The following is an 11,701-nucleotide window of genomic DNA, read 5'->3' on the forward strand; positions in this document are numbered from 1 at the left end:
TCGTAACGCTCGAAGAGCAGCACATGTACGGAAATGCCGAATGAATCGCAATTCATTGAAGTGAAATTCGCCATTCCTGAGAGCAATACAACCTACTACAACTTGATAATGTGTTTGTTTGTAACACGTAACGATCACCTCTGTAACAGCAGCGTCCACCGATCCTCCTCTAAACACCATGCATGTGCCCGTGTAGAAAGACCTAGGGTGCAGTGTGTATCAGCGTGATGTTGACCCATTTCACGGCTCGGTTTGGTTTCTCACCACTTTATCTTCTCCCGGGGAGGAGATCCATCATCTCAGTGGAAGCGACTGTTATCCAAAAGGCTCGTGTTTAATCAAACCTCGTGTCCTGGCCAGTGGTTCAAGAGCAGGGAGAGCTCTGTACATCTTTCCAAACATCCAAGAGAAACCCAAGACGGCGGAGATCGATCCCTGAAGCTGGTAGCGTCCGTGGGAAAAGTGGGCTGGAAGTCTGCACGCACAACTTTCACCGATCCGAGAAATAAAAATAAAAGGAACGGAGCCCACTAATCTATCTGAATATCCAGAAGGTACCGGGCCTACATGTTGTGGGTTTGATTTATCCAGGAGATGAGGAGGAGAAGCCGAGGCTGGAGAGAGCAGATTCCCCTGCAGCCCGCAGCAGATGCGCGGTGGGACTGAGGAGACGGAGAGGCGGAGAGGCGCTCGCACACACACACACACACACGTACACACACAGGCGAGGAGAGTCGGCTGCAACGAGACCACATGTGTGTGCGTGTGAGTGTGAGAAGGACCAGCAGTAGAACCAGAAGCAGGACCCACCACAGGCACACACACACACTGAGAAAAAAGGTGTGTGTGTGTGTGTGTGTGTGTGTGTGTGTGTGTGTGTGTGTGTGTTGTGTGTGTGTGTGTGTGTGTGTGTGTGTGTGTGTGTGTGTGGTGTGTGTGTGTGTGACACATTACGCTGCCGTTCATTCAGGTCCACTTCGACCACCTATAGCTGAGGAAAAAGGTGTGTGCGTGTGTGTGGTGGTTTGTGTGTGTGTGTGTGTGTGTGTGTGTGTGTGTGTTGTGTGTGTGTGTGGTGTGTGTGTGTGTGTGTGTGTGTGTGTGTGTGTGTGTGTGTGTGTGTGTGTGTGTGTGTGTGTGACACATTACGCTGCCGTTCATTCAGGTCCACTTCGACCACCTATAGCTGAGTGGTCCCCTGGTCTCCCCGAGAGACACGGGGTCTCCTCAAGAAACGTCATCCGGTGCCAAAACCTTTCACCTAAATTTATCTGGGATTCGAAACTTGATCTGTTGATCTCAGAGGAGAGGGCTAATTGGTCCTCTGTCTTACATGGAAGTGGGGGGTGTTTAAAGGCGTGAAAAAATAGGACCGGTGATTGACACTGGAGAATCTAGAACATCTTATTTTCCGTGACGAGAGCATAGAAATATGTTGTTATGTTTTTTCATTTTTTTCTTGTCATCGACTCGTTTCCTGCGTAGCCCGTGCAGTGGGTCGCGCTGTGCGCACGGGACGACGTGATTGATGCTGCTGGTGTGCGTTCAGGCACGCACACACACACCACGCTCGTTATTTCAACGTGAAATAAAACACCTTCCCCCTCGAGCCCTCACCGGGAAACCTGATTCATTCATGTCCTACTTTCTGCTCAACAAGACTCTCAAATAGACATTCCCCCGATCTGGTCACAGGTCCCAACACACCGCAAAGAAAGCACGCTGGAACGCGCCCGGCGCTTCGAGAGAGCTTCCGGCTTGCGCAGGTGTGGGGGTCACACCTGTGGAGCCCACGTCACGTGTGTGTGTCTGTGTCTGTCTGTCCATGTGTGTGTGTCTGTGTGTGTCTATGAGCGTCTACGTGTGTGTCCGTGTCTTTCCGTGTGTGTGTACCTCTGTGTGCTTGTGTGTCTGTGTATGTGTGAACAAGTGCATGTGTGTGTGTGTGTGTGTGTGTGTGTGTGTGTGTGTGTGTGTGTGTGTGTGTGTGTGTGTGTGGTGTGTGTGTGTGTGTGTGTGTGTGTTGTGTGTGTACCTGTGTGTGCTTGTGTTTCTGTGTGTCTGTGTGTACATGTGATCAAGTACATGTGTGTGTGTCCCCATGTGTTTGTGTGCGTGTGTGTGCATGTTGGTGCATGCCTGCATGTGCACGCCTGAACGTGGCGGGAGATGAAGCGTCCGTGGGACATGTCTGGCGAGCCGGAAGGCATCTGTTTCTTTGAATATTCATGTTCTCTTCTGCTTCACTAACACCTTCTACCCACACACACACACACACACACACACACACACACACACACCACACACACACACACACACACACACACACACACACCACACACACATGCACACATTTACACCAAACACTCACACTACACTACACGTACACAACAAAAAACTCACACACCACACACACACACTACATTCCACACACACACACACACACAAACTACACACACACACACACACACGCACACACACCAAACACTAACACTACACAATCATACACACACACCATTCACGCACACTACAGTACAAGCACACACACACACACACACACACACCAAACACTCACATTTCACAATCATACACACAAACACTACACTACACGCACGCACACACACACACACACACACACACACACACACACACACACACACACACACACACACACACACACACACACACACACACATACACATACACACACACACATACCCACACACATACTACACAAACACAATAAACACTCAAACTAAGTAAGGAAATTACCTCGGAGCGACCAAGAGACACTTTAGGCAAACTGAAAGTGACGGCACACATTGTCCCTGTTATTACGCTTTTGTTAGTTGTCCTGCCTCAAATTAACACTTCATACTTAGTCTCTTCTGCAGCACGTCTAATCACCCACAGCTGACACCTTCATCAAAAGGATAAAAGGCGACTACGGGTAGCCTTAGGAACCCAGGTCGCCTTACCCCTACATGGACTGCAGTTATACAGCGCTTTTCTAACCAGTGGCCGGACAATATTACCTAACATTCACCCAATCATTTACACATTCACACACCGACCCACCATGTAAGGCGACAGCAAGCTCGTCGGGAGCAGTTAGGATGAGGTGTCTTTGCCCAGGAACACCTCACACTCGAAGTAGCAAACCTTCCGGTTACCGGCCCAACCGCTCTACCTCCTGAGCCTAATGCTGACCTTCACCACTACAGGGCCTAGTCTGCCTGATGCTCCCCCTAGAGGTGAACGGCTGCATCACAGGCAAGCGCATACAGGATAGGACTAGTGCAAGAGAAACCGTCTGGAAGGGGAACACAGGCGTTGCTGGGGCCATGAGAAGCTGGAAGTCTAGCAGCAGCAATGTGGTTTAAGCTGGGAGTTCTAGCAGCAGCAATGTGGTTTAAGCTAGGAGTCTAGCAGCAGCAATGTGGTTTAAGCGAGGATTCTAGAAGCAGCAATGTGATTTAAGCTAGGAGTCTAGCAGCAGCAATGTGATTTAAGCTAGGAGTCTAGCAGCAGCAATGTGATTAAAGTTAGGAGTCTGGCAGCAGCAATGTGCTTTTAACTGGGAGTCAGAGTAGAACTATTGTGATTTAAGCTAGGTGTCTAGCGGCAGTAATGTGCTCTAAACTGGGAGTGTAGCAGCCACCATGGGCCTTCCGTTGTTACTCTGGCGATGACGTTGGAGTGTCTGCACAGAGGATATCATGTTGAGTCCTCTTAGTCCCTCTGTGCCATCCAAACCCAGGAGATTACTAGTTTCAATTAGCCACGCGCCGGACGCCACCTAAGCCATGCTAATACCCGTCTCCAGCTCACATCAGCGCAGAATTGGCCTAAGAGCTGAGACATAATCACCAGACCCAGATGCCTTCAATTTCATGGACGCATTACAGGGGGAGACTTCCACTTGTTCCTCTAGCAGGCTAATGTCTGGATGTGGGTCAGGGTGGCAAGCGACTGGGGCCGGAAGGTACGGGGTTGTAGCCCCGATGTCTGCTGCCCGAACACAGACGTGGGTTGAGCAAGATGAGCAAAATGGTCCTAAATGATTCACTGCAAAATGTATGTATAGTAATATTGGCATGAATAAGTGGTGCTGTTTCTAAAAGCATAAATTTGTCGTTGCTAATGTTTAGTCGACTCGAAAGGTCACTTCACTAAAAGGAAAATTATGCAGGTGTTCTACGAAGAAATAACATATAATCACGACTTTGAAAAAACTGGAATCATCTCTTTGTCGGGTTGCAAAAGGTTTCCACTCCTCACCGATCCCAGATCTCTCTGCTTTCGACGAGCACCACAGTAGATTCTCAGAGCCTTTGAGGCCCAACACCCAGGAGACTCAAGGTGGGGCTGACGATGCACGGTCGGGTGGAGACGACACGCGAGTGGAGGTAGACACATGTCAGGTGGGACCTTTGACCCTTTAAAGTTCTATAAATATATGTGTAGATAAATATATATATATACAGTTGTACGATGAAAGTACGAATTAGAAATGTCTGCTAGGAAACTATGAAAGTCATTTTAATAAATGTGTCCATGGTACAATTTTGAAATTGGTTGAAATTAGGTTTCTAATCAAAAATTAGTTGAAATTAGGTTTTTTAATTTCAACAGAAGCAGAGGTTAAACTATGAACACAGCCCACCAATGGTGCCAGAATCAAGAGTATCTCACATTGATGACAAAAACCTCTGCCGGGTTAGACGTTATTATGAGAACAAATCTGTTGCCAATCACTCTTAGCCGGAATGACTGATGATTTCATAATTAATTTCCGCACAAACAATGGCTAAAACACACACGCCAAATGCAAATTGAAGCTACTAAGGGGTTTCCAAATAACCCAGTGATCACACAACCCTGAAGGGATATTGAAGGGTAGCAGTGGGCTAATTTAATTTGGCACCTTTCATAATCAAGTTGCCGTCGTGAGTCATCCGTTTATAAGCCCCCCCCCAAAAAAAGCGAAACAAAGGAAGAAACAAGGATGCTAATTACTAATTCAGAGAAGACTAATTTCTCCCTTCCATCGTGACTGTGTACATTCCCACAGTTTATCCGTAACCATTCCCAAGCCAGGAAGTTCCAATCCATTGTAATTCCGAGGCCCGCCTTTGATTGGCGTGCGACTTCTCTTTGAAGCAAGGCCTGAGATCAAAGAGGAGAGACTCAATCAGAGGGAACGGCTGGGAGCTGGGTTGCTATTTGCCCAACATCATGCTCCTCACACGCACTCACATGTGTTAGAAAAATTAAGCTTCACTCCTCCATTAAATATTTCGCCTACAGTTGCGGAGGTGAAGGAGCTCAGGACTTTGATCAATGCCCGGGTTTTATTTACCCATCTGGTCACGGAACAGTAATGTGAAGTCGGGTTTTTTAGGGCCGTTTTCATTGCTGCTGTGGGAATTAAATAACTCCATAAATAAAGGAATAACGGCACCTTACCTATAAGTCCCGTTCTTGGAGCAGCGGCAAGAGATAGGATCTGTATCAGACGGATATAAACAGGAGGGATGACAGTATCTGGGAGCTGGGTTTGGCCTCCCTCGCACAAACGTGGTGTTTGTTGTTATTAGAGAGAGCAACAGCATTACACGGAGAGAGATAAAGATAAAGACAAATTGTAATATTTGTGGAGTAGTCTAAATATAAATTCTGCTCCTCTGTAGCTATATGTGCGTAGGCCGTGTTTGTCATGATTAGGGTAAAAACATTGCTGTAGATTGTATGTTGCTCTACGGCACTGTGCTTTTTATTCAAATTAAAAATTGTATTTTATCTGTAATATTGTTTGTTTTAAAATAATGATCCTAATCATCCACAAAAGGCTTCTCCAACTGCCGTACATAATGAACACAGATGTAAAATTGTGGTTACTATGAAACCTGTCAATCATTCCCTTCCTATAACACCTGGGTGACGTGTACGTGTTTAGATGAAATACCTGAACGGTGAAACCGCTCTCCTGTTCCAGCCATAGCGTTTGTTCTGAAAGGGTTGAGCGCCCTCTTGCGATCTGAACCATGCATAACAGCTGCGTGAGTAGTTGGCAGCATGATGGGTTGCCTTAGCGACTGGACATACTTCAAGCCCCTTGAGAGTGACCCCGTGAAGATGGTTTTAATTGTCTAAAGCCCTCATCTGCTCCTCCTGAATATCAACAGGAGCCCGGGGGCCCTTAGTGGGAAGGATGCTACAAAAGGTGTGCAACCAACAAAGTTTGGTCAACAATATACAAGTACGATATGATAACATGTATAGGTGGTGTTGAGTTATTTAACTACAAAGACAATCACATTCAAGTATTACAATTAAATAGATTGAGCGCTAAAACAAACAAGTAAAATCATTGCATCATTGATAATTGTCCTTGTTAAGAGTATTTTATATACAACAATTGAAATATAAGCATAATTTCAATACACCCCATCACCTTTAAACATTTAGTCAGAAATGTTTGGGTCAAATCTATATTTCTATCCATGAAGAACTCGAAAATAAACAATTAACAAGATTATTACATTACACAACCACTTTATTGATTACTCGATACAATTGTTTTTCTTTGTACATTTACCTTTTTCTGACTGAACCATTAAACCAAATGTGACGTTAATCCAGTTCTTAATTGGCCCCCTTTGTATACGGGACCATCTATAGATGAGGGCGCTGTCCATTACCTGAGGTGCTGAATTGGTGCTCAAACCAATTAAACTTTCTTAACCATCAAACAATACTATCCTATTAACCCATAGCGATCTAACTTCCGTTACCTAAATGCCTTTCAATACAAATCATAACAATAACGATCCTTGGAATGATATAGACAAAAGTAATGTGTAAGTTAATATCAACTGGAACATGTCTGTATGCAAGTATGGCATTGGCGTTGTTGGACCAGGCGATGGCTCAATTCTTCAAATCCGAGTGCGCAACTTCCTTACGCCGCCTTTGCCATTAAAGGCTCCGTTACGCAGCGGTCGTAGCGGCTCCTCGTAATGGCGACCGTGCCGTAGACGCGCCGAGGTTTGTGAAAATGAAGCGAAGGAGAAGTTATTTCTTTTAAGGAAAAACGCCGAGGTTCCCCAGCGGAGGACTTTGCGTCTCACATCCACAGCTTTCTAACCGGGTTCAACTCGCGACTCTTTCTAACTTCTACCCCTGAAATGATGAAGGTAAAGTCAAACCAAACCCGGACGTACGACGGCGACGGTTTCAAGAAGCGGGCCGCCTGCCTGTGCTTCAGGAGCTGCTCCGAGGAGGAGGTGAGTCCGTGGATGCTACATGATGAGCTAGCAGGCCCGACTAGCCGACCTTAGCTTCCTTCCACAGAAAAATCTAAATTCCCCCCAAAATTTTTGCTTTGTGCCTCACAGACCAGGTCGGCTGTGACGCTGTGTGTTTGACAATGTAGGTTTCGTAAGAGTATGTTTCAGTTTATCCCCCAGTGAGCCATGGGTTATGTAAGCTACTGTAGCCCAGCCCAATGCTAACCGACTCATTGGACAAACTGGTCCGCCTGTCAACCAGAGGCTACATGCTAACGCTAGCTAGGATAAATGCTAACGCTAGCTAGCCCTCCCAGTCATCACAGTGCTGCTGCTGGCAGGGCTTCCTTATAACAGACCATCGTCTCTACGTACCGTTATTTCTCCTCTTAATGTCTTTATTAAACGTTAAACGTTTATGTTTGTTTGTGTGTGTATACATATACAGGACGAACATGTGTGTATCTTTATGATATTATATACGTATATATTTTATAGATGGATAAAGACAACGTCAGAGCTAATATTGGCCTGTGAGCTATTTGGCATTAGCAATCTGGCTCCAGCAGTACTAGCTGGAGGTGGACAGTGTGTTGATTCACTCCATGTTTCTGGTTGATTCAACCTCAAACATACCAAACATGCGGTCTCTTGGCTAGGGTCCAGATTAAATCCCGTAAGAGACACAATAACTACCCCTTTTACCTACACAAACGTGTTGCCCTCTTAGGAAAAACCTTCCAGCTGTCAAATAAAACCACGTCTGAGTGATCAGTGGATTGTGACTCGCCACAAGCCTCTACGGATTGCTAAACCCCCTAGTTATTCAAACAGTAGTCTGCCTCTTTCAGGGCTGGTTTGTGTGTGTGTGGTTGTTGCATGCACAGCGACGTGGCCGGGAGAGTCTCTTTCAGTATCTGAGCGTTACTGTTTGTTATGCTCCAAGGTGCTGCTGGTGAGCAGCAGTCGGCACCCCGATAAGTGGATCGTCCCCGGAGGGGGGATGGAGCCGGAGGAGGAGCCCAGCGTCGCGGCCGCCAGAGAAGTGTGTGAAGAGGTCGGTTCCTTTTTAATTTATTACCTCATTATGGCACCTTTTCGGTTTGTTGACGGGTCTACACTGTAACTGTGTTTTGTTAAATACTTCTGATTCTGTGCACTGGATGACTATTTCTTCGTCATAAATGTCATACTGGTTAATTATTTATTTCTGTTTTTAAAGTGATATATAGTTTAATGTCCCAAAGGGCAAGTGTTCTTGGTCATCATCAGTTTGACTCAATCGTCAAAGCAGTCGGCTTCATTAGCCTAATGTTGTTGTCAAAACTAGATCTGTGTTTAACACATGATGACCCCCCCCCCCCCCCCCCCCTCAGTGAGAACCTGTTCTGTCAGTGCAGTCATGTGTTTGCATGGAAGGAGAGCCTAGCAACATCTAAGCTGCATGGCCGCATCGTGTTACAAAGTGCTGTGGATGTTGTCTGCGGAGGTCAGGCTGAGATTGAACGCCAGGCAAGCCGTGGTAGCGCCACTGCTAAGCCCCATAACGCTGGTCAAGGAATCAGGGAATAGTTATGTTGAATGTGGCTAAATGTGTATTTATTTAATCATTGGATTGATTGCTCCTCCTTGTGTTTGTTGTGTTGTGTATTAGTCTAAAAGCATGGTATTAGAGCCTTGATGGATGTATGCAGGGTTTGGAGAGTTGACAAATCCCTGGTCCCCTACCAGTAGTTTGTGTCGGATTAGGAAAATACACTGCTGATGGGTGTAATCATAGTAATAACAAGTTAGGTGACAACTGGGCCTACCAGTTAACCGACAGGAAAGAGATCAGACAAAAGAGTCAGTCCTTCTGCCTATACTTTGTGGCTTTGAGCTTGTCCTACTCCAGAATTCATCCACTAATGCCTCATTAGAGTTCCTTGCAGGTGTCTCCATTATAAATTGCTTCTTCATTTCATCATCAATTTCATCATCAATTTTGGCATTGTCCCACTAAGTTTATTTATTTTCACTTAGTGTTCTGCCAGCTTATGATGTTGGCTAAGGAGTTGCTCTTTATGGAAATTCTTGAAGATTTGGAAAACAAAACAGAAAAGGGGGGCTAGATTTACGAGCGTGGATTCCAAAATGGCGTGGTCCAAACAATAGCCGCGCTCTTCTGGAACTAATGTCCCGGTACATCCTTTAAATCCCCCCTCCCCCCACTGTGGGGGCGGGTAGAACCCCGGTATAAAGGATATAACCGGGGTGGGGATCAGGGAGGAAGTGTCTCGGATCTAAACAGATTGGTCACCGGGCCAGGAGAGAGTGTGTGACCTGCAGCAGCCCGTACGATGGCCCCTCTGGATCGCTGACCTTATGAAGTCTCCCTCTCTCTCTCGCTCGCTCGCTCGCTCACTCTCTGATGGATGCTGATATCATCTCTTATCCTGGCAGTCCCTCGCCCCCCTGGCTGTTCGGTGGCCCCTGCGGTCCTTGCCAACACGTTTTCCACTGGGCTTTAAGTCTATAGAGGCGTCACATCCATCTCCACCATTTTTTGTTCAAAGCGCTGAAAGAGCTTCGGCGTCTAACCATAAAAGCCTTTCACAGCCGTGGTTTTACTTCCCTCTCACACATACACCACCTCTCCGCCAGTCACGCCATCGTAAGCTTCTCATTGGACGGTCGTTTAGCGGGGGGAAAGGCCTTTATCTGGCCTGTGCTTCGCGTTTTTGGTTCTCTCTCTCTCTCTCGTCAGGGAAGTGAGTGCTATCACCTTGTGCACCGGCTGGTTTGGAGTCGCGCCAAGGGTGATGTGGAACTGTCGAATGAGCTGAGAGCGGGTCAAAGGTTGCTGAGGTTTCCTGTGTGTGCCTGTGTGTCTGTCCGTCTAGTCACGGCCCCCATCACATCCCCGTGGTGGCTCTTCTCACACGATGAGGACACCAGTGTGCGTTGCGCAAAGCTCTCTACCACACCCTCAACTCTTGACATCCTCTTTCGAGATGCCGCCCGCCTGATTGGCTAACGGGTATGAAGCCCTTTTCTGGTCCTACACTGAGAGACCTTTATGAAGGAGGGGGGATTTGATCGTGTTACCTAACGGCTGGCACTGCAGGGGTTGGGTTCTTCCTCCTCCTCCTCCTCCTCCTCCTCCTCCTGTCCTTATGTCCTGTAAGAGGCCCGGGGAGGGGGGGGAGATGGAGCTGGGGTGAAGCATGTACAGTCACACACTTATTTATAGACTGAAACTGGAACCTGAAGGAGCGAGGGAGACGGGGCAGCGACCTGCGTCGGTGCCTCGCTGCGGCCCCCCCGGCCGGCCGGCCCACCTCTGGGGGGGGCCAGCGGGGCCGCACGGCGTCCCCCCGGGTGTTTGTCTATACTCGTCTGTGTGAAATGTCGCAGCGTTCAACCTTTTTCAAAATAGGTTGTGACCTTAACGAAGTGGAGACTCCAGAGCAGCGTTTGTTAACATCGAGCCATTGTTGTCCGAGCCGCGAGTGTGTTTCCGTCTGCTGTCGAGGGCGCTCCTGGTTGATCAGCAGTACAGACTTCAACCCTCCCCCTGTTCGCATCCGGGCCAGTAAAGCGCAGTTTGTCCGATAAATCTGTTCAGCATCATTACCATGGATACCAATGAGACCTGAGTCGATGCTGCCGCCGTGTTTACTTGCGCGCCCCCGTCCCTCCCTACCTCCCTCCCCTCCCTCCCACCATACCGCCCCCGGCCGCGGAGTGCTTCCTCTCTGACACCGGCGTGTTGACTCTGCTGACGTTGACCTGGGCGTTGTGTTTGCTTTACTGTTCCCCTCCTCAGGCGGGTGTCAAGGGCACTCTGGGTCGGCTGGTCGGCGTGTTTGAGGTGAGTGACGTTCTGTTTTCAGTCTTTCCATAGCTGTTCCTTATCACTTTTACTTTGAAACTCACCCGAGGTGACCGCTCTCGTCTCTCTCTCCCCCCCCCCCCCCCCCCCAGAATCGCGAGAGGAAGCACAGGACCTACGTGTACGTGCTGGGTGGTCACTGAGCTGTTGGACGCCTGGGAAGACTCGGTCAACATTGGTAAAGCCTCCGTTTGTTTTTCATGCCATCCCCAAAAAACCACCAGCGTTCAAAGTTCTCCCCGTCCACAGTCACGTGACCGACAGTCTGCCGGCCCCTAACGCTCCCATCCTCACACGGACATCATCATTAGGGAGCCCAAGCACAAAGCGAGAGGCAGCCTATTGTAAATGTTAGTTTAATAAGTATTATTCTACCGGATTGACAGGTGAAGCAAAAAAAAAACTGCTTTATCGCTTTATGAGCTGTACAGGCTAACTAAATATTAACAGAAGGAATATGACTCATTGGGCCAAAGCAATATATAGCAATAGTCCAAAAATGACTTTGAACAAACATATCTCGTTATTATTATTA

At 47.6% G+C, this 11,701-nt stretch overlaps 1 protein-coding gene across 1 annotated transcript in view; it reads left to right on the top strand.

Moving 5' to 3' along the window:
• Positions 1–6,970: 6,970 nt before the first annotated feature.
• Positions 6,971–11,701, top strand: part of LOC115557595 (diphosphoinositol polyphosphate phosphohydrolase 1-like) — an 8,738-nt gene continuing 4,007 nt past the window's right edge. The window contains 5 exon segments of the mRNA XM_030375521.1: positions 6,971–7,289; positions 8,239–8,349; positions 11,101–11,145; positions 11,259–11,297; positions 11,299–11,344. Coding sequence (XP_030231381.1) covers positions 7,191–7,289; positions 8,239–8,349; positions 11,101–11,145; positions 11,259–11,297; positions 11,299–11,344 — 340 coding nt within the window. The 5' untranslated portion in view covers positions 6,971–7,190.

Source organism: Gadus morhua, chromosome 13, assembly GCF_902167405.1.
Source record: "Gadus morhua chromosome 13, gadMor3.0, whole genome shotgun sequence".
NCBI classification, from domain to species: Eukaryota; Metazoa; Chordata; class Actinopteri; order Gadiformes; family Gadidae; genus Gadus; species Gadus morhua.